Source organism: Macrobrachium nipponense, chromosome 12 (assembly GCF_015104395.2).
Source record: "Macrobrachium nipponense isolate FS-2020 chromosome 12, ASM1510439v2, whole genome shotgun sequence".
Classification (NCBI taxonomy): Eukaryota; Metazoa; Arthropoda; class Malacostraca; order Decapoda; family Palaemonidae; genus Macrobrachium; species Macrobrachium nipponense.
The window spans coordinates 91440399-91463249 of record NC_087205.1 but is presented as its reverse complement, the minus strand read 5'-3'; the positions used below and the strand labels follow the sequence as shown (position 1 = coordinate 91463249).

At 35.4% G+C, this 22851-nt stretch overlaps 2 protein-coding genes across 4 annotated transcripts in view; one reads left to right on the top strand and one right to left on the bottom strand.

The window, feature by feature from the left end:
* LOC135224651 (uncharacterized) overlaps positions 1 to 13018 on the top strand; it is a gene marked incomplete at its 5' end in the record, with an annotated part of 48953 nt that extends 35935 nt beyond the window's left edge. The window contains 8 exon segments of one of the 2 annotated variants that reach the window (XM_064263869.1): positions 5648 to 5678; positions 5959 to 6105; positions 7296 to 7398; positions 8056 to 8173; positions 8673 to 8789; positions 9313 to 10011; positions 11780 to 11862; positions 12736 to 13018. In XM_064263869.1, the coding sequence (XP_064119939.1) occupies positions 5648 to 5678; positions 5959 to 6105; positions 7296 to 7398; positions 8056 to 8173; positions 8673 to 8789; positions 9313 to 10011; positions 11780 to 11824 (1260 nt within the window). 2 annotated transcript variants of the gene reach the window in all.
* A 1779-nt stretch (positions 13019 to 14797) lies between these two features.
* The window catches only part of LOC135224652 (glycine receptor subunit alpha-2-like), a 19213-nt gene continuing 11159 nt past the window's right edge, over positions 14798 to 22851 (bottom strand). Inside the window, exons 7-11 of one of the 2 annotated variants that reach the window (XM_064263870.1) lie at positions 20865 to 20947; positions 16697 to 16831; positions 15841 to 16070; positions 15346 to 15462; positions 14798 to 15051 (exon numbers count right to left, since the gene is read on the bottom strand). In XM_064263870.1, coding sequence (XP_064119940.1) covers positions 14890 to 15051; positions 15346 to 15462; positions 15841 to 16070; positions 16697 to 16831; positions 20865 to 20947 — 727 coding nt within the window. In that variant the 3' untranslated portion in view covers positions 14798 to 14889. Of the gene's footprint in view, positions 15052 to 15345; positions 15463 to 15840; positions 16071 to 16696; positions 16832 to 18005; positions 18089 to 20864; positions 20948 to 22851 lie in introns of both variants that reach the window. The other variant, XM_064263871.1, reaches the window with a different exon arrangement.

The window sequence follows — 22851 nt, the reverse complement described above, 5'->3', positions numbered from 1 at the left end:
AGAAGATAAGTACCAGGATGGCAACTAGTGAAAACCTAGAAAATTTCAAGAGGCTAAATTGTAGGAAGGATTGGAATTCAGGCGTCTAACATGGTAGAAAAGGGTGAACTTAATTCATTGCCAAGTCAGGATGATTTTCATGCATCTCGCACTTTTCAGAAGCTTATTCTTCTGCTGAATGCTGGATTGTTGATGTTCCAAGTCTTTAAACTTAATTATCATCGAATGTCATTTACAAGTCACCAAATTTTGGTAGTCATCCAAGTTTTGAATACCATTGTATGAGATTTATTCATAATATTTTTAGCTTGTCCTCACAGTCATCATGGAACTTATAGTTGATTACTCTTACGCAGGTGTGAGCTATTTTAGTCATACCTAAAGGTGTATTGCCACACAGTACATAGCTGTATTGTACATTTGGTAATGGTTTGGAAAAGAAGTGTATCAATTGATATTTCTTTTGCTGCATCACATTGACCATGGCTCTGGATAACTTGTCAGATGTTACCTCAGCTATGGTGGAAACATCAAGAGAACTATGATTTTGAATTTATACACAATCACAAAGAATGGTAGGATTCCATAGTAGACCTACTTTTGGTAATATGTAACACCTCAGTCAAGTCATTTATTTTATGTACCATGATGTTGATGGTTGAGATGATAGAAAATTCTTTGGACTGAAGAGATTGAGCAAATTCTCTTTGTATTTAACATTGATATTGGGTATGTGAGACATCTCACTACATAAGTGTTAGGGTATTTATTTATTTATATTTTTTTTTCCATTGGAACAACTTGCAGGACCAAGGCTTAATTCATCATTAAAAAACAGTTGAAAAAACACAAAATCAGAGAAATTTTAAGTGGTGAAAATGAACCAAATAAAGTATACTATGAAATCTTGGAAAGGTAGTAATCACTGCAGTATCTGCAGTCAGAGTTAATTGGTTTGGAGCTAGTTAATGGAGCAAGTTGAAAGAACCCCTCCAGGACTGACACATCATCTAGGGAAGGCTAGTCATGGAATGTTATTGTGAGAAAATCCTCAGATTCGTTTCAGAATGTCATCTTTATGGGTGTTACTTGATGACAGAGTAGAACCAAAAGTTCCAGGTTTTCCTCGTCACATGTAGTGATAATATTGATTAACATTTATCTTGAAGTTAGGTGTTCAAATTTAGAATATAAGAAATTCTTAACTATATTACAATGTAACTTGTAAGAATAGGTTGCAGTTTAACATCTTTTTTTAAATACAGCTTTATTATGTATGTAGTGTTTGCCAAGCATTACTGGAATCAGATGATACCGGATGTGTCACAGTTTCATTGAAATTCTGGCTACTTGTAATAACGTTAGTAGAAGATAACTAATTGGAGCTTTTTTTTTAGAGTGCCTCACTCTCAAGTATCTTTTCTGTATAAGTAAATCAGATGATTTGCTATTTGGTTGGACACGTAATTCAGACTGATTTTTCTTTCATAAATATGAGTTCTTTTTCCTTTGAGGTGTTCCTCCTCCAGGATCTTGTATTGGTATAAATATGCTTCTACCTTACTCTTTGCAAATGATGGCAACATGTCAGTTGTGAATGGGGTATTACCTCTGTCAGGAGGTATCCAGTGTGCTGACATGCATTTTCTTTGAAGTTTAATGTTACAGAATCTGCCTAAATAAAGGTGGTTTGTGTCTTTATGGAACAGGTTGCATCCAATTTTGTTGTTGGTCAACAGTAGAATTTTGGTTTGTTAATCAGAAAATTTGGTTTATATGAAAACTGAAAGGGACTTTATTTAAAAGAACTGTGTGGTAAATCATAAAAAAAGCAGTCACCGTACTGGACAGGGTAAATGGTAGTTCCTTTGGAATTTATTTTGCAATTCTCAAGAAAATTAGGTGATTTATATGGACTGCCATTTCTTTTGTTAAAGTCAGGGGTGTTTAACCTATTAGGAAAAGTGAATTAATAATTATCAGAAACACATCCCTCCTAATTCCATGAGGTCTTAGCCCCATCATGATTTGATTTGCCATACACAAAAGGTTCTTAGTTCACATTCATTATTTAAAGACAGGTAATGTTGTATTGTTACAGTTTCAGTTAAATTTTATGTAACAAATTAAGAAATCAGAGTGCCTTTTCCCCAACAGTGGTAATTATCATTGGAACCCTATTTCATTACTTTGATTTTTAACAAGTCATTCACTGCTGCTCCACAGATGAACCTTCAGTGTAATATGCTGCATTTAAGATAGGTACCACACTATTTTTTTCAAGATGTTTTGCTGTTGGATACTAGATATTTTGATCTTATGTCGAAGTGTGGAACAATGGTATGATTGGTCAGAGTTCCAAGTTAAGAAGAGGCTGCGTAAAAGTGCCTTACTTCCCCAGTGCAAGCTATAAAATATTTGTTTTGTGGCTGTTTATGTTTGTATTTGTTTAAAGTTTGACATTTTTCCAGACATACTGAGTTATGTCTTATTTCTGTTTATCTGTTTTAAGATGAACATTCTATTCTATGGGAGTTTATTAGGGAAGTTAACAATCCTTTTGGCTGGTTCTGTAAGAATATGGGCACATTGCAATGACAGAAATGTCAGTAGGTCTTCTGGTAATAGCCTGTGGTGTCCTGGTTCCTGAAATTCATTTGTAGTCACAAGTATATTAAAGGTCCGCTTCTCCCTTATTGATCTCGGTGAGATAAAACTTCCCATTACCTTTCTTGACCCATTTATGTCAAGCGAGATAGATAAATCTGAATTTGAGAAAACGCCTGTGGGCTGATTTTATACCCAGCTCATTCAGGTTCCGCTGATGTGCACAAGATTGAGTTGACATGTGCTTGTAATGATAATTCAGTGGTTCGCCTTTTCATGTGAGCACTTCAATTATTTTTACTTGTAAAATACAAACCATTACTTAAATATAGGCCCCTCTTCTTCTTTACACTCACCTTCCACTTCAGTTGAATGAGCCAGTTCTTTTTGTAAGGTGTACTGAGGTTTGTTACACAGGATAGAAGAGTGGAAGTCTGCTGTCTATGAAAGGGTTGCCTTTGCCAATTTGCTTTCCTTTGTAAAGGCTAGATGGTCTAACCTTTGAAATACTCAAATTTAAGGCTATATATGCATAAAGGTTTGTATTCTTCAGCTAACAGCAAATGTCAAATCTTTCAAAGAAGGAAATTTTGTCAGAATCTTGATCACTTCATATTTATACAGTTGTTAAGTTGGTTAAGTTTGAGTTTAATTACTGAAGATGGTTGGCCAGCCTTTTGAGAATACATATTTAGAGTAACTCACTGGTTTGGTCAAACTTTTTGATGATGATAATCTAGATGATTAAATATCTTTGATTTTTTTAGAATTGAGACACAGATGACTGCTTAATTTTTCAGTTACCAAACTGAAATCCACTCTACGTTATCAAGAAAATGTAGACATTGGAATCTGTTTTATATAACTGAACATCAACAGTTTAAGGACAACAGATACACTTCAGTTTAGTAATACATGTATACTGTACAGTGTTTGATAATGCAATTTTTACTGCATCAAAAGGTGGCAATAGAGAAGTGTGCTTTATTGGGATGGTTACCTAATTTAGTGTACTGTTTTTCTCTCCTCCTGTATTGGAAAAAATTAAAGATAAGCATGTCTAAAAGTTGAAAATTCTAATATGGTACACCATTTCAATTTTAACTTGTGACCAGGTGATTTGTCATTTGGTTCACTGTTCCCCAAGCCCCTTAAAGGTATCTGGTTAGCCATGCCGTATCATTCAAGGTGTCAAGAAATGTATTAAATAACTGTCACTTCTATACTGTTGTATATTTTAACTTTTCAATCCTTCCAAAAAAAAAAAAAGGTCTTGAAAAGTGCCCACAGAATATGTTTTAAAAAGAAAAAAACTGTGATTGCTCAAATGGTTGAGATGTAAACTAAAAACAGATAATTAATTCTGAGTTTATAAAGATCAGAAAAAATTAGAGGTAGTGTTTTGATTCCAAGGCATCTTGTTGTATCGAGTGCATAAGAAATTTTTATGGAAGGTTAAGAAAATATAAAATGCATTTAGTTGAGCAGTACTAATGTGTCAGAAAGCATTGAATTTATCAAAAAAAATTATTTTAACAAAGAATCCTGCCAACCATTTGATGCAAGTACAGGATTGCTGCATCAATTTTTAGATTTCTTTGGACTTATTATAATCACTGAAGACAAAAATATATCTCGAAGAAGTCTTCAATTATGATGAAATTCAATTGGTCTTGGGGAAGATACCAATTCAAGAACTTGCTCTGCAGTCTGCCAAATTTATTAATCTATATATGTTCTTTACTGCCAACAAACTTCATACGTGCATTTAGTCAAGGACTTGGCTTCAGAATCAGTCAAAATTGAATTATACAAGGAAAGGAACACTTGAGCTTAAATCTGTAACCGAAAGAATTGTTTGTCATTAAAGAATAAAAAGAAATTAGTAACAGCAGGGTTGAAATGAAGTTTAAGAATACTTGGTAACTTTTCTCTTTTGCCCCATAATTTTATGAGGTTGCCTAACAATATTTATGTTCCAATATTATAGTGATTGCTGTCTCCAATATCCCTTGCTATTAAGACATGTTGAGTTGTTATTTTCAAGGTTTTTTTTTTTTTTCTTTTACCTTCCCTATCCCTTCTCACATTTTCATTCCACCCTTGTAACCCCAAATTCTACACTAAACATTGTATACTTCATTGTTTATCCCCCCTCCCCCCTATCAGCATCCTCTAGCTAATGTCTACTCTATTCAGTAGATTTAGTGATTTTGTTTGCTATCTACATTAATTTCTATCTGCATCCTATATATTCTTTTAATATCTCCACTATTATTTCTAATTTCCTCCACATATAATGGCAGCCTGTTTACATAGTTGTTCCATGTAATTTATTTCAGCCCTCCTCTATGTCAAGGCTCCGATTCCTTCCTCTCTAAAGTCCTCTAAGGTTTGCCTTCCTCATCTCCCCATTGGCCTCTGTATTGTTTACCTATGATACCCCTCACAAGAGTTAGAAGACACTTGTCTCTTCATTATTTTTGTGTACACCACAGTCTGTGTATTGTAAATTTTCATTCGTACGCCATATACCCCAACCACCTTTTGTATGTTGCTTCTGAGTCATTTTGTTTCTGCTTTTTTTTCTGACACTTTTCCTCATACTGTTTTAAAATGTTATTTTTCAGTCTCCATATTTTTTTCTTTTTAGAGTCTGTATTTGCCTGCCATCTTTACTTTTTTCTCAATATGGCACAAGGATGAATATATATTATTCTGTTATTTTTCTTGTTGATTGTGTTATGAATGGGGATTACATTCATTGACATTAGTAATGTGTTAGATTTAAAAGTTTTGCAAATGTGAGAGAAGGTTTAAACATACTAGATGTCAAAGAAATGTCTTTGTGATTGACTGCAACACAGGAAAAAAGGACTGGGAGCAGTAACAAGAATTCCTGATGGTGTCACTTTACCTGACACCAAACCCATGTTATTGATGGCTAGCATGTCAAAAGGATACTATTTGTTTTTGTATGTTTGATTTTTTTTATCTTAGATTAATGAGTTGATTAATGAGTTTATATTTTTCTTTTCAGAAAAAGAATCTGCTGGAGAGGCGGTTACAGGGTAAGTCATAATAGTATTTTTCTCATTTTTGTGTAATAGTGTGTGTATGTGTGAATAGAATGATACCAGAGATACTGATGAGTGGCTGAGTCTCAAGGATTGTTTTCACTGTATTGTAATTGACATTGATACATATCGACGAACATGGTTTTCTTGTGTTTTGTGATTGAATACTAACGACAGATGAATACTAACGACAGATTACTCGAGTAACTATGCTAATTGTTTTTGCATAAATTATCTCTGATTGTCCTCTACAGTTCTTATTTATTGTCCATAGGTAAGGATGTTCCAGAGACATTTAAGGTGACGAAAAGCAACACGGAAAAAATAACTAAACCGTCTGGCCCGAATAAACCACCGGAAAGAGACCCCGAGGAGTTCAAGAATAAGTGGCAGAACAACAATTTTTATAATTATGGACCAGGTGAGGAAGTAGATGATATAGGATTGCTTCTCATGTCTCACTGACTTTTACGTCAGTGCTATTTTAAACAAGTCTAATTTTTTCTTAATCATTGAGCTTCATTGAAACATCTCATGTTTTTATATTTTGATAATTTTTCTTGGTGTCTGTACAATTGCCAACTATTGTTACTTTTTTATTTATTGTATTATTGAAAAGTCAGTTATTACCTAAATGTTTTTACATAAATTTCTGCTGTAAAGGCTTGATTTTAAATGAGTTTTGTTTACTCTCTAATGTCTTGTACTGTTGGTTCTCACCCGGCTACTTCCATATGTTCTTTCCTTTTCATCACATGCCCCAACCATCTTAGTTTTTTTATTTCTTTTTTTTTCCAGTCTTGATACCACATCTCTCCAGTTTCTTGCTAGTAACAAAATTTCCCGACCACATACATTCTCTCTCTCTCTCTCTCTCTCTCTCTCTCTCTCTCTCTCTCTCTCTCTCTCTCTCTCTCTCTCTCTCTCTCTCTCTCTCTCTCATCCAGCTAATTTCTTTCTTTCCTCTTTCAACAACTGCTTCGTAGACTAGTATCTCCCCAAGGTAACAGAATGCCATACCTCTTCTAAGACCTGCCTTGTTATCACAATAGCATTTTTTTAACTCCCCTCCAGCCTCCACATTTGCTCTTCGAATACGTTTCAGGCATCAGAAATATATTACACCATTTTGTTATTCAGAGGACCCTCTTGTAATGTGATTCATTATATTTGGTACACAAAACAGTTTGCCCACACTCCTTTCCCACAATAACATTGTCGCTTTCCTGATTCCACTGACCATCTGCAAAGCACATCCCAAGGTCCCCCTTACGTGGTAACATCTTCCATTGCTACGATAAACAGCAAAGAGAGAGAGAGAGGTGTGTCATTCAATTATGTATTACCTGAAGCCACTGGGAAAGTTCAAAATGAAAAGACAGAGTGCCAAGTACTTTCGTGTATTTAACGCATCTTTGGGCCACAAAGTACCTGAAAGTACTTGGTACTCTTTGTTTTCATTTTTATCTTTCCCAGTGGCTCAGCTAATAAACAAAATCACATGCTTACTTTTGTGATTTCTTAGCAAGTATGTATGTTATTAATTTAAGTCGCCTTCATTTTCCTGTATTGTATATCTCTTTACATGAAGTAAACTCTCATTTTGTACAGGTAATCATCCAGGATTTTATAATCATCCTCCACCCTTCGTGCCCCCACCTGGTTTTCAAAATGGCCCCCCACCTGGCCCACCACCAAATTACTATGGACCCTGGTTAGTGCCATGATTTATCTACAGATAGCAAAGCTGGACTAAATTATCCTCTCTACGTTAGACGATTGAGAGTTAAAGTTTTAGTTTCATGGATGATGTCAAATTAATCATTGCGTTATTAGTTAACGAAGGAACTCTGGCTGAGGTGGAAAGATCCAAATTTCTTATTTTAATCAGTATTTTGAGTGGGACTTGTTTGTTTGGTTCCTTTTCACCAAAGAACTCGAGGAAATTTAGTGCCTTTTTTTCTTGTCCTGTTTGTATTGTTTTAATTTTAGTTTTTCATACAAAAACTACTACTTAAAACTGTCAAGCATTACTGTGCATTTTTAACATAAATAAAAGGCATTATCAGGAGAAAAGTTGTATGGTAACATTACTTATTTTTATTTGATTTTGAAAGACATTGTACTTTAAAATCTTGCTACCTATCTTGGCCTTATCTGTATTGCCATTTGCTTTTAAGATTTTCCCAGTATGATGATTATATTGCATTTGATATGTTATAATTGAGAGAGAAGTTTATTTTCTTGATTGTAGAGATACTGTATAGTAGTAATTAATTGCTAAATCTAGACAACTTCTATAGTCCATTGTTGCATATCATGAATATTGAGCAAGTGGAAGGGAAAAGACTAATGCAATGTTCTATTTCAGGGGCCCACCACCTCCAAATATTTTCAATACTCCTCCACCCACTGTAGTTGACAATAAAAAGAATACTGGCAAAGATAGCCTAGCTGGTGGTGACACTGGATCGCTGCTGCAGAAACTCGTAAGTATTAATTTCAACTGACTTCACTTTGAGGTGTTTGGTCAGTAAATTATGTTACCTCCAAGTAACTGAGTAGTCACTTGTTTGTTAACTCGGTCAATATTTTGCCTTTTTACCAGTTCACAACAATGGCTACCTTCAGTTCTTCATTTATGTTCAAGTTGTTTATTGCTGATCTTTTTTGTTATTTGATTTCTTGCTGCTAAATTATTTTGCATTTTTATTATGTTTGGACATCCTCTCAGTTTTTGCTGTTGAGTAGCATAACATTTACCTTTATCTGTCTAAAAGTATTCGCGAGTTACTGGGCTGGATAGTTTTAGCATCAAAGAGTCTGCTTAAATGCCTCTGAATCACCAGTTGTAGGTTTTATTGTTTTCTGTTGACCATTCATTAAAATGATTTATTCAACCTTTTGCAATTAATGTTGACCATTCATTAAAATGATTTATTCAACCTTTTGCAATTATGTACTCAAACCAGTCTTTATCTCATACAGGCTGATTGTGCTGTAAAAAATGAGAAGGATTCTGAATTGGCAATAAATGTGGTTATTGCTCTTATGAAGTCCTTGAAGGACTTCAACCACAAAAGGGGAGAAACAAAGTTTATTGAAGTAAGTACAGCCCATCTTATCAATGTTGACTGCTTTTCTGTTTTGATATCTTCGTGGTGGAATTTTGAATGAATGTGTTTCTAGAAATCAATTGGTCATTGAGTTTGCCTTAACACGTTATCTTTTACATTAAATATTACAGTTGTTGGGAACCAGGATATAAAAATCTGGTTTTTTTGTGCCCTTAAAAAATCATTGCCTCTTATAATATTAATTCAGAAAAAAAACTAGTTCCTTCAAGATGATTTTCCAAAATTAGCAATATGCAGCTGTAAATACTTGATTTTCGATATCGTAGCCACTTTTAGTCTTCAAAGGAATTACACTTCTATGCCCCCCAAGGCTCCATGAGAGTGTAGCTCCTTTGAGTTCTCACAGCAGCTACCAAAAATAGTTTTTTTGTCTACGTCAAAACCTGTCTATTATCAGGTCATCATAAGTAGTCTTTAATTGTGCTGTACAGACACTAATATTGATGGGGCCTAAGATCAGTCTAACAGTTTTTAATTTCTTCTATTCAAAGGTTTTAACTGAAGCAGATGTTACCTTCAGAGTATTGAAGACACTTAAACCACAGAGTAAAGAGTCAGATGACTCGGCTCACCCAGCACCTACTGCTGCTGTTATTGATACCTCACTGGACACAAACTCATCTGCTACAGGAGTTTCTGATTTTGTGCAAGGAACACCTGCACCCTCACAAACACCCAATTATGCCGATAACAGTCAGTACTACGGCTCTCAGAATAACTCTATGAATAATGGCTATTCGTATGACACCGGATCCAACTTCTCAAGTCCAGTACCAACTGGCGTGCCACCTCCACCAAATATTAACTCAAAAGGTGGAAGTGGTTACGGTCAAGATGCAAGTCAGAATTATGGCTCAAATCAAGGATACTCCAGTCAGGGATCAGCAGGTTCCACAAACCAAAATTCAAACTATTCTGGCCAAAATTACTCAAACCAAGGATATGGCAATCAAGGATACGGCAATCCCAGTGGATATTCGTATCCCGGAGCATCACAGAGTACGACACAAAGCAGTGAAAATCAAGGAGGGCAGAAGGCTGCTGCTACAAATACAACTCAGGCTGTCAGTGCAGTTCCCCCACCACCTCCCCCACCACCACCCCCACCTGCTTCAACAACAACAACAGCAACAACAGATAACAGCACTCCAGATTTCTCAAATTACGGATATGCGGCTGGCTATTCCATGGTAAGTCTCAACTATTGCTTTTCTAACTTGGTGTTCTGCTTATTCTGCTAGGGGTTGTCAAGTGTCCACTCCAGTCTCCCAAGATTCCTGGGGTCAATGCATATACAGGGACACAATCCTTTATCTGAAAACTTTGGGGACCAGATGTGTTTTTGGAGTTTTTCGGAACTGGGTTTAGGAGCATAGTTAAATATCACTACTGCAGCAAAAACATTTTTTTTTTCATTACAGTTGTGTATTAATTATAGTTTATTATTATTTAGATACTAATACATTGTTAAATAAATGTTAGATAATTAAGATGATCAGTAACAAAATAGTGGGTCAATTAAGACCATATGTTCACTAACACTAACACATTATATTCAACAAAAACATTCAGTAAAATGCAAAAATATTCGTAATCAGAATAATTGTAAATCAACTTGTGTAGTCCAATGATAAGGATTTTCTAAGGTCAGTTCTTGGGATTTAGTAATAAAAATGTTTGAGTAGCAGCACACCCAGCTGACTGGTCGACTGACTGTTAGCACTCCAAACTACTCTCAATAAAATGTTTTATATTTTTAGAATTTTAGATGAAGGATTGTGTACCTATGTGCATTATACCCTATCTATAATATGTTGTCATGCCCTATACACCGTACTGCTTTCTTAAACTTATTTGCATGAGCATTTTCTCATGCATCCTGATCAGTTAAGCTTCAAGTGCTTTCTGACTTGCATGCTGCAATATGTCCACTTTTTATATGTCAAAAAGGAATGCCCACATAATTCGATACAACATTTTTTACAGTATTTGCCAGAAATAACATTGTGTACCCTGGTATCATCTTTGCATTTAACTGGGTTATTCATAACTAGATAATTTTCAACATATCATTACCCACAGATGTATACCACTTTTCCCCCCTTAGGGGGTAGTGCTGTCAGTGGACCTAATGTGGTGGACTGTAGGCATTACTTAAGGTTTTTGTAGCTTGCCTTTGGCCCCTAGCTGTAACCACTTTTGTTCCTTTTACTGTACCTCCTTTCATATTCTCTTTCTTCATCTTACTTTCCACCCTCTCGTAATACTTGATTATAGCGCAACGATCTCCTCAGTGGCGTTGTCGGTTTGTTCTTGGCCTGCCACCTTGGTGGCTGCGAGTTCACTTCTCAGGCATCCCATTGAGGGGTCAGAGATGTGTATTTCTGGTGGTAAAAGTTCACCTGACGTGGTTCGTAAGTCACGTAAAGCCATTGGTCCCGTTGCTGAATAACCAATGGTTCCATGCAACGTAAAAACACTATATAAACAAACATAGTGCAACTGCAAGGTTTTCCTCCCATTACACCTTTCAACTCTTTTACTATCAATTTCCATTTCAGTGCTGAATGACCAAGTTATAATAGGTCCCAGTGTTTGGCCTTTGGCCTAATTTCTATATTCACCTGTATATACCACTTTCCATTTTTAAGTAAAGCATTGATTCTTCTGTCATCGTTTTCCAAATACACAGTATACAGCTCTTTTGGAATTTTGTTTTACTGCATTGCTGCGCCTCAGTCTACTTGTTTTAAAAATATTCCTAAATTGTATAAAAACTGGGTTTTATGAATTGTGCAGTTTCTTCATACAAATATTAATTTATTATTTATTATAGACCCTGTAATTTGTTTGATATGAATAAGGTTGTCATTGAGTAAGAATATACTGTCATTAGTAAGAGTAGATATGTCTGCGTATTTTTTTTTGTTGGTTAATATATATTTTTCTTCATTTCAGGGATATTATAGTGTGCCACCACCTGCATATAGTCAGCCATATTAGATAGCGAAGAGAAAATTCATTTTATTTGAAATCGTAAGGTATTTTTTTTTCCTTTTTTTATGGGAAACGTTTTATATTTTTTCTAAATTTATTTTCCAAAATGTAAGGTAATTTTACAGCTAAGAACAGTTAGGAACAAAAATGGTTTGATTGTGCAAGCAAAAGAGTATAACATAAAGAAATAAACATTGAAGGACATATATATTAATCCTAATTCGTTCAGTGCAAACAAAAAGTTATGGAAAGAAATATTTGTTTTGTGAAAAGTAGAAATGTAAGGGTGTGTTCATGGAAAGATGTGTGAGAAAGCTATACTTTGAATGTGTGCTGTTTTGATGTTAATTCTTACCAATTTTTTCTCTTGTATGTTACTTGGCATCTAAAAATTTATTGCAAATAATAGTATGCATCATAGATGTAACTTGCTATTGTTGAATTTCATGACAATTTCATTTTCTGTAGGTATTATTTTGAATAATACACAAAATACACATTCATTTTCATGTACAATTTTGTGCTACACAGATGTAGATGAAGAAACCTGAGGGTATAATTGTAAAAGAGCTTTCATTTGTCACAGAGTTATTGAACGTTCATCAGAAATATTTTTTTGAGGTTGCATTTGTAAACAGAATGTCAGGTTTGAATTAAGAAAAAAAAATCTCAGAATTGATAACACATTTTAAACATTTGGATTTGGTACTGTAATGTACATTTCTCAAACACTGTAGATGAAGGAATTAGTTTTGTGAATAGTAAGAGCATACAAAAACAATGTTAATAGGAAACCATAGTTGTTTTGGATGGGTGTGAAATGTGAATATATTATGCATTTTATTCCTATAGCAATGCAGAAGGTAATTTTATATATTACGTACAGAACTTTGCATTGAACAAAATGATATTTTCAGGTGAATGAAAATCTTTCTCAAACTGCAAATAGAAATTGATGCAGTTCCTTCACTATGAGACACCAGAACAGCACAGATGGAATTTTTTCTGTAATCAAGGTAGACCAGAGTATGGAAGTTATTTCTGTGGAAATATTCCAACAACATGGGCATCTTTTGGATTTTATCAGATTTGTACTTGACACCTTTTTTGGCAGATCCATTTTGGTGAGAAATGTACCCTTGATTTGTAAATGAAAAATTGTTTAGCTACATTAGCACATTGCTAGAGGCATTATTGATATATTTTTAATTCCTAGAGGAATGCTGTTTGGTAAAATTTATCAAGCCACAGATCACTGTAGTACTGTTTGGTAAGAAATAAATGAAGTTATAACAGTAGAATTGCAATTTTTAACCCTACATATCTTCTGATAATGAGAAATTGCAATTTGTAGATCTAAAATGCTTCTGATATGACAGCCGTTCTTGTGTTATTTTTTATTCTTGAGGTTGGCCTATTTTTATAATCAATCTAACCTTAACTTCTATTTATAATCAGAAGATCAATTTAATGTGTTATTTCACATTGTAGTCGTTAGGTCATCAGTTACAGGTAGCGTCAAGGTGTTTGACAAATTCAAAACAACAGGGGGCAAACTAAACCAACTTTAAAAGGACGGAGGCAAAGCATGTCCTCTCTTAAAGGCGGTAAGAAAATAACTAACGGGGTCACAAGTTAAAGAGGGCTATGTGGGGGGCTCCACATGTCTCGTGACCAAGCACAGATGCCAATAGTCCCTTGCGTACACAATTATTTTAAACTTTACTGGTTTCCAGCGGGCGCTGAGTATTTGTCCTAATGTTATGACCGAAGGTTTGTAAGTTATGAAAAATACAAATTGGTTAAGAATTTGTCATTTTTTCTATGCTATTGAAAACTTCTCCACTTTAAAATCACTGACTATCATACTAGCACCTCAGTGACTTGGTCGGTATGGTGTTGGCCTGCTACCTTGGTGGCCGCAAGTTCGATTCTCAGGCATTTCATTGAGGTGTTAGGGATGTGTATTTCTGGTGATAGAAGTTCACTCTCAATGTGGTTCTGTAGTTGCGTAAAGCCATTGGTATTGGTCTTTGCTGAATAACCACTGGTTCCATGCAACGTAAAAACACCATACAAACAAAAATACAACAACTGACTATCATACTTTGGATTACGACGAATCTTTTGAATATTTCATAAAGCCTCCTGAATTTAAGCATTAAAGGTCTTCAAATCTCTTGACACCTAATCATTTACTGTATGGAGAAACGGCATCATAAAGTAGCTGGTAAGATCTTGGTAATCCTGACTTAGGGGAGACCTTGTTTTGATTAAATGACCTGATTTCATGGAGGCTTCTGTAGAATAGTTAATTTTAACAAAATTTTTGTCGTATGATAGCCTAGGCTAGCTAATTTTAACAATTTCTGTCATAAGGGTTACCTTAGCCAAGGCTATCAAATAAACAAACTGGTGTTACCAAAGTTTTGTGATAAAAAATGTGTATGTTTATTCTGCAGTAGTGAAGGGTTACAATATGTGGTACGTATGTTCTTGAGATAAACTTAAATTGTCAAGATTGTGTGGTATTGAATACGTATATTTCTGGTTGGTCCCAAAACATGACAGGGGTTGAGGTTTAGTAATATGGTTAGGGAGGTGAGTCTAACTTCAAGCTCTGCTCTTAGTATTAGATTTGATCTCTTGAAAGGATAACCTGCAGTGAACTAGGAGCTTGGTATATATATGTATTTATCCACCAGTTATAAAACAAGACTCTGTTGATATATGCATACGTACCAATTTATAAGATGTTGAACCTTATTTTTTCTAAATTAATCAGGATGGCTCTGTCATCAGTATGATCAGGTATTCACCTTCTTGGTTCCCGGGAATTTTCCCTGATATGTGCTTTCATGTTCAAAGGATTCTTGCCAGCTTAAGAAAATCTTTATATTTGTAATTTAGGTAGCAATGTACATTGAATCCTGCAATCTCTGATGACCTTGACAAAAGAGGGAAATGATTGCTAAAATATTTAAAAAGGAATAGACTTTATTCACCGGTAACAAAACTGTTTATTGACAGACCTCTGTTACAAAAGATAAGCATTTTTTGTTGGTAAGGTATCACTCAAGGTTGTAATCGGAAAGGTAATAAGGCCAGTAGATGAAATTGAAGAGAAGGAACGATCCAGGAAATAGAGCTCGGCTGATTCGATCAAGGAAACGGGCTTGATTTACGTATGTCTTGGGACTCTCGTCGTCCTCACCTGTTTTACACATTGGCATCTGAAAAGGAATTGGAACAATATAATAATTGAAAATGAAAATTGTACCTGCAAATCTGTAGGAGCTTGCTCCACAGGAATATGATGCAGGCATTGATGTGAATGTGTACATTACAGATACCTATCACATTATCAGTAAAGGTCTTAATGCCTCTCTAATATGAAATATAAGTTGTTAACTACTGAAAATACATTATGAATAATATTCTGCCAAAAGTCAACACTAAAAAAAATTAGGCATTTTTGAACTGAATTTCAGTTCAAGTTAGAAGAACAAAGTCTGTCATAGTCATACCAGTTGACAAGTTTGGGTATCCAATATCTTCTTATTGGCCAGCCAGTTGACGAGAGTAAATTCAAGTAGGGCTCCAAATACCATTATCATACACATTCCAACCCATACATCGATGGCCTAGAAAAAGTATAGAAAAATATTCCTACACTAAGGGTTTCCAGAAGATGCAACACTGAATTGAGACATTGATAATTATATGAGTGACATAATACAACACTGAATTGAGACATTGATAATTATATGAGTGACATAATACAACACTGTTTGCTAATGTTTTATCATTTCTTTAAGGAAAGTTAATGCTCTTGTAGTCAGTTTTAACTGTGAAAAGAGAGGATCACAAAACTCGACCTAAATACAGTTTATCAAACATACTTTTGGCCAAAACTGAAAGCAGTAAAAACAATCTGCTGCACATTACCCCATATTAATATACTTATGCAATACGTGTGAGCATCACATTGTATCAGTTTGATTATCTACAAAGGCACTTACTTTGATGTATGAGACTGGAGGAAGCTGCTGGCGAATGCCACCAGCCAAGGTGGTAAGTGTCAGCAGTGTAGTGACGCCAATGGAAACACGTCCAGGAACAGAATTAGGATCCAACCAGAATGAGACCCAAGAGATGGATACAATTAAAACTGTTGGCACATAAGTCTGCAGGATGTGGTACCCATTCTGACGACGAAGTTGGAAGTCCACCTTAAGGGAACTGAAGTTCCCTGAGAAGAAAGATGAAATAAGTAGAGCACAAAAGTTCAGGAGACAGATGGGCAAACAGAAGTTTTCCAGATTTGGGTGTTATATGAAATATATGAAAAATACAGAGGAAAAATGATAACAGATTTAGTATTAGTCTGTGTCAAATGTTTGATGCATTTCTGTACTTAGTTGTTATGATGAGACAGTCGGTAGCAGTGAGAATGATTTGTAAGAATTTCTACTTTTATGAAAAATATTAAATTGATATATTGAAAGAAGGGAGAAGTTGCCGCTAAACTAGATCCTGTGACCTTGAGGAACTAAGTCAATTAAGCAAGAAACTGGACCATCGAAGAGTTTTAACATATATAACTCCAGTTATGTTATCCACAGTGATTAGTGCCATGAATTAAAAGAAACTAAACATGTCTTAAAGAGGGAAGAGGAAATATTCAACAGTGAAGCTCCATACAATGTTGGTGTATTTGATCACCCATTTTGTGCTCAAACTTTTGAGAATAATAATAATCCTGTTTCTTGTGTGAAAATTTGTGAAAATTATACAAACTTTACTGAATAAGTGAAAACCATGACCTTATTCTAATTGGGAAATGAAACAAATAAGTAAAAGAAGACTTTGACAAACCTGTTTGCAATGGCATGAGTTCCTCAGAAGCAGAGTAGCCTAACAAGTCAAACTGAGCAATTTCAAGCTCGTCCGGGAGGTCAATTGGGATCCTTTCGACCCAGTGGAAGTGGATGATTTCATCTGTATTGGCATCTGTTGGGAAAAATTATAGTCAGCAGCTACCATTATACTACTACCTGTACTATTAGTAAAGATTGTATTATATGTGTAATTGTAATAATTACATTAAAATTACAATAAGAACATTAATGACACTTTATTGTAAAACAGCACCACAAACTACAAGAGCACATTCTAACTTCTGTTTTACAAGATGGAAGCAACAACCAAGAAAGGGCGTTTGTCATCACAACAGAAATCTGGGTAGTGAAAGGTCACAAACAATGTTATATCAGACTGAGCATCAATTTTATGTTTACCCATTGACTACATTGTAAACCAGTTATCATAATGAAAGTAGTATCCTGTGGGTAAGGAACAGCCTCTTAACGGATCAGAAGCCTGAATCCTGATGAACCCTATGTTGTTCGTGCAACTTTTACTCTTGTTTTCTAGCTGATACTACTTCCATTAAAAGTCTTCTACATAAAATTCAGTGCAGGATACCACATTCTTTTGAAGTATTTGCTAGATTTTAAATTTCCATATTCATTACTCCAAAACAAGTGATTGTGGAAAATCAATTGACCCAATCATCAGCTTTCATTTTAGTTAACTCCATTAATACTTTTATTGGCTGTCCAAACAAGGGCATTTTGTGGCTATGAAAATAAGGCAAATGAAACTGTCCTGCTCATTTCTAATATGCTATTACATATTTCTTCTCAGTGCATGTAGTACTTTTCCTTTGGATACATGTACGTTTGTATCCATATCTCCAAATTGCCTTTCATCTGTTCCACGCATAAAAACTATTGTCTTGAAATAAAAAGCATTTAACAGCATTTGAGAAAGTCATTGAGGATATCTACATCATAAATAAATGGAAAATGTTACAGAAATTGTCAAATGTAGTCATATGTGGTTCTTTGTCAAACAGGATCTTTCAGATGCATCCTGGAAGAAAACATTGAGGAACAAATATTCAACAAATCTGAGGATAAATGATGTTAGAAAAGTTCATCTTGTCTTAGAATTACAAAATTCTAACAGAAAAGTTCATCGTGTCTTAGAATTACAAACCTGGAATTCATGGTAAAATGTCGGTAGAATTAAATACCTGTTTTTAAGGGATTTGCATGAAAAATGTTAGTAATTGCAAAGTGCAGCAGAGAATTTAAAAATTCAACTCAAACTCTGTACTCACAAGAACTGATAAGAATGCAGCAATCCTGCGAGTCAAATGGGAAGTGCTTGAAGTTCATAATGCAGCTGAGTTTTGCATTTATCCTGGTGCAAGATAAAAGAAGAAAGATCGACATGTGGCAAAGGAGGAAGATGTCAGAAATAACTTATTGAACGACAAAGACTTCGGTATCATAGCTTCTGGAAAGCACATGACTTGGCATTGTAGAGAAGATGCTATAAAAGTGTGGAAAAGGATAGGAGACTTTTTCCTTTTAAATATATTTCAGGATTACTAGTTTAATTTATTACAATAAACGAATATATTGAGAAACCAAAACATGGTCAATATAGTAGTTGTCCCGTACTCTCCTAATCACTGTGAAAAGACGACTCAAATTTAGTCTAGCATTGATATTTGTCACCATTAGATTTTGGCTTCCAGTGCTAGAATGACAGTCTCTGGCCCACTGCTCTTCAGAATGATCATTGCAATGAGTAAGTTAAGGAGAGCCCACTCTAGGTTAATTGATTATTTTCTACACACTGCATTAGTGACCGCATAGGTGCCTTGAAAAGACAGGCTTTCTGCACGTTTCTGTCTATGTTTCACTTTGCTTAAATAGTTCTGATCTGACTTTTTTAATATATCTTATCAAGGCTCTTTTGAAGCTCTTGTGAATGGTTAGCCTTATCTGAAGTTATTTACGCTTGTTTGGCGATATCTCTTCACTGGGTCGAAGAGGGTTGGTTCCTAAAGGTCGACATATCAAAATGAATTTTCACTCTGTTTAATTCTTCAGAAATTCATTTTTTTGTTTTATTGCTGATCTCCAGCTCAAGTCTTGACTAAAAACAAGCTGAAGCATGCTTACTGTATTATGGTCATGAATAACAGTCCCCCTTTTATTATTAATAGGGCTTAGTTTTTCCAGACCTCTGAGTCTTTAACAGTCCCCCTGAGAAGACAGATTGTCAAAAGGGGAAATTCCATGTGCAGTGTTTCTTCAATGAAGAAAGGTCACTGTGCATTTTCCATCATTCCCCACGGATAAAAATTTTAATTGATTACGGGCAACTCAAAGAGTGATTCTAAAGGTTGAAGTCAAGTTTAGCCTTCATTTTGATCCAACGTCGATGCACCTTCAAATGAGTAAGCATAAGTGGATGTACTGATAAGATCAGAGATAGGAAAGCATATACTAATGATAAATGATAACAAGGAGGGAAATTTCTGAATTTTGAAGCAACTTCACAACGGAAATATCCAAACGTCCATGGATATTTGTATTTACCTCGGAGAAAATCAACTACTACCATAATAAAATTCACTACATGGCTTTAATGGATATACACTGATCAATAATACAGGTGACCAGCAGATTCAGAAAATTTGTCATTAGACAGGACAAATTCCTTTTATTGACTTGAAATGGCATCTTGCTCTAAACATATCTCTTCTGGTATTGGAACAAAAGAGCCAAATACACATTTCAGCCTTGTAATGGAGTAACAGGAAAGCATAGTATGTAGAATTCTGCAGTCATCTTGATCCCTGTATTCTGGTACGTGGATATAGGATTTTGCCCTTTAACAAAATACCCAACCATTAATAATCTATTCACAGCCAGCCATCCTTTCGCTTTCAGATATCTTTTCATTCTCCACCTTTGAAGTACGTACCATGAAGCCTTCCGAAAGGTATTGCAATTAACCATTCATGTTCACAGAACATTCATACACTAACAGAGATTTGAAAATGTTGGAAGTGTATCAGCCTGTCTTATTGAAATGAAAGTAATGGAAGTACTCAGCAACAAAACAGCTTGCATTTCAGTTAATATCGGTTGGACTCTGCAAGCTCAGTAAGAAGCAGATCATTAGTTGTTGGTCATTTTGCAGAAGCAGGGTAATCCAGTTAGTAAAGCAAAGGGTTTCAGTCTCCATTTGCTGGATATTGCTACCTAAAATCAAGGAATGCTCGCCAAAAACATCAACACAGAGCAAGGGAAAAGCCAGGATTTTAGCAAAACATTCTTGATGAACTTCTCTGTAGCATTGGTAATCTGATGGTAAAGTGGAATCATATGACCAAGCAATTGTTTGAAGACAATGAATGCTTCTGAGAGCATTATAATTATGCTGTGTGAGATTCATATTCGAAAATTTAGAAAATTGCTGAAGCTGACCTTCATAGAATTAATCGAGCTACTACTTGATTAGCACCTAGATGGAAATAGACCCTCCTAGTTTGTGAAACCTGCTAACTTGCTTCAGAGGACAGTATCATTAGTTAAGTCTGTCATTGAATAATGGTGATTCTGGGTTATCTGTGCATATTTATCCAAATAGCCTGAAAATGCATGAAATATCATAAAAAGCTCACTGGAAAGTCTTAGATTGTACAGGAATATCTAATATCTTTCCCATGATATGTATTCAGTGTTACCTTTCAGAAAGAGAAGCCAGGATACAAAATTTGGTCAGTAGGTCTTCCCAGTCGAAAGGTGACAGCGCATCATGAAAGAGGTACTACAGTATCTTGATTGTTTGGTAAAAGAATTTGTTACAGTGTCTCATTTAAAACCATTTTAAAATTAGACTAGGTCTCACAAGGGCTGGTTATCTCTGATCCAGAAAATGTCAATTCTGAAACAAACTGGAGGAAATATGGTCTCCTTCTTTCTGATCTACCTAGTGTAATTCTAGACTCACTGTAGTCCTACAGAGCATTAAAATCTTTTTAACAGACTTCAGGATCTGACTGATTATGTGGCTGACTACGATTATGTATTGAAAGAGAATCATCCTTTGCCTTACACTTCCCAAGCTTCAAATGACCTACTTTTTTTGTTCAGCTGCATCGTAGCGACCTACTTACAAGAAGAGAGATGAGCATGGCAAGTCTGTTCATCGAACGGATAGTGCTCGAGCATCAAGTGGCAAGATAGCTTGGCGTTGACCCTGCGAAGAATAATGAAAATAGGTCACACGTCCAGGATAACCAAGGGATTCACCTTGTGGGCTTTCAAGGTAACAAAGGCTCACCATTCAGGGAAAAGAAGGCATAGAACTTGGTTCTCCAGACAAACGAACGTTCCCCTTCTCACGGTTTATTTTAGTGTAGTGTGATGGCAACTTGTAGAGCTGCCCAGAAGATGATGCTTATGATTGCTTAATTAAGGTGGAATTATCTTATTCCTTTCCAAGTGCATTTTTAAAAATGAATTTAAAGCATTAATTTGTTTTAGAGGTATTCTGGATTTATGGTTTAACAGAATACAATTGCTGCAGAAGTTAGTTAAGCTCAGCAAATTTCAAAATGGTGTTTTCCAGTTATCTGATGGTCCCTATTACTTCATGCTTAGGCTGTAACATTAAAATGACAATAAACAGGATTGCTATTATGTCAGGAACATAGTACGTATGTATGATGGCAAAAAAGCTCGTACTAAAGATTTTCAGTTATGGAAATCAAGGGGATGAAATTTGATACAAGAACCTTGTCATATGAGTTCCTCAATGGAAAAAACCAGGAAAATATAGGCAGAAAAGCAGGAAAATACAAAAGTTGGGAAAATGCAAGACATTATTATGTTAAATAAGAAAAACTGAGACAGAGGCAGTGCACCCTAACTAAAGCAAACTCGGTTCACAAACCTGCTCTCTCTATTTCCTTCAGATAACAGGTACTACTGTGTTAAAACGCAGAAAGCAATGCTATCCTAGTGTCATGGCTAAGTATATCTTAGTTTAACCAGACCACTGAGCTGATTAACAGCTCTCTTAGGGCTGGCCCGAAGGTTTAGATTTTTATATATGTGGATAAGAACCAGTTGTTACTTAGTATCGGGACCAACAGCTTATCATCAGAAATACATTCCGCGCTGGCAACAGTTGCGAGCGAACTCAGGGTACCAGATTGAGAGTACAGTAGGCAGCTGACTAGTCCAGTGAGAAACTATAGGTAAGGTGGAATTGCAAAAATCAGCAAGATTATTGCATCGATCACAGACCTATATAGTGTTGTATATTTGCCTTTTAGGTCATCAAGACAAACTGGGCAATATAAAGATCCAACAATGGTATTCAGAGTAAAATTGTAATGTCAGCAAAGGGATTAAGAAATACGAGAGCCCACAACTGAATTGTTAGTCCAGACAGGTAACATCATCACAGCAGATTTCTTGACTTAAAACTGAAATTTATATTTGAATAGGACACTTCATCATCTGAAGACCTCTTAGGAAAAGTGATTATAGTATTACATTAGAAAAAAGGCCCCAAAATAGGCTACTGGTTTTGCACCCAGAATCTAAAGCTTATAAATGAGCTGTTTAGGTTTTCAGCTGGGGACAGTTGCAGTAGTAATTTTGTGAATAATTCAAGGTGAATGAAGCAGTAATGCTTGGGATAAGTAGTGCAAAATTAAAAGATTCAAAAGAACTGATGGATTCTTCACACCAACTAAAATATTTAAGCGCATGCTTTTTTGTTCTTTAGCACACAAGCAGTATTGTCAATGTATTTTACTATATGGAAAGTTATGAGAGAAAGTAGATGTGCATCGTAATGTTGACTGGTCCCTGCTATGTAAGATGTGGTTGTGATAGACCTACGTACAACAAATTGCCAGCCACACTTAACATGCAATCACCTGATTCACCCTTCATAAGAATAGCACAGCTGACACTTACAAAGCCACTGTCTACCAACCAATCATACCGGTGTATGAGCATGAATATGGCTAAGTGTAAAGGAGACAGTCCCATGGAGATATCGTTTATTAATATAATTTTTTCCCTATAGAAAAGGGTGTATGCATTACAGCACAGTTGAGATCATCTCAGAAATGTACTGAGATGGTA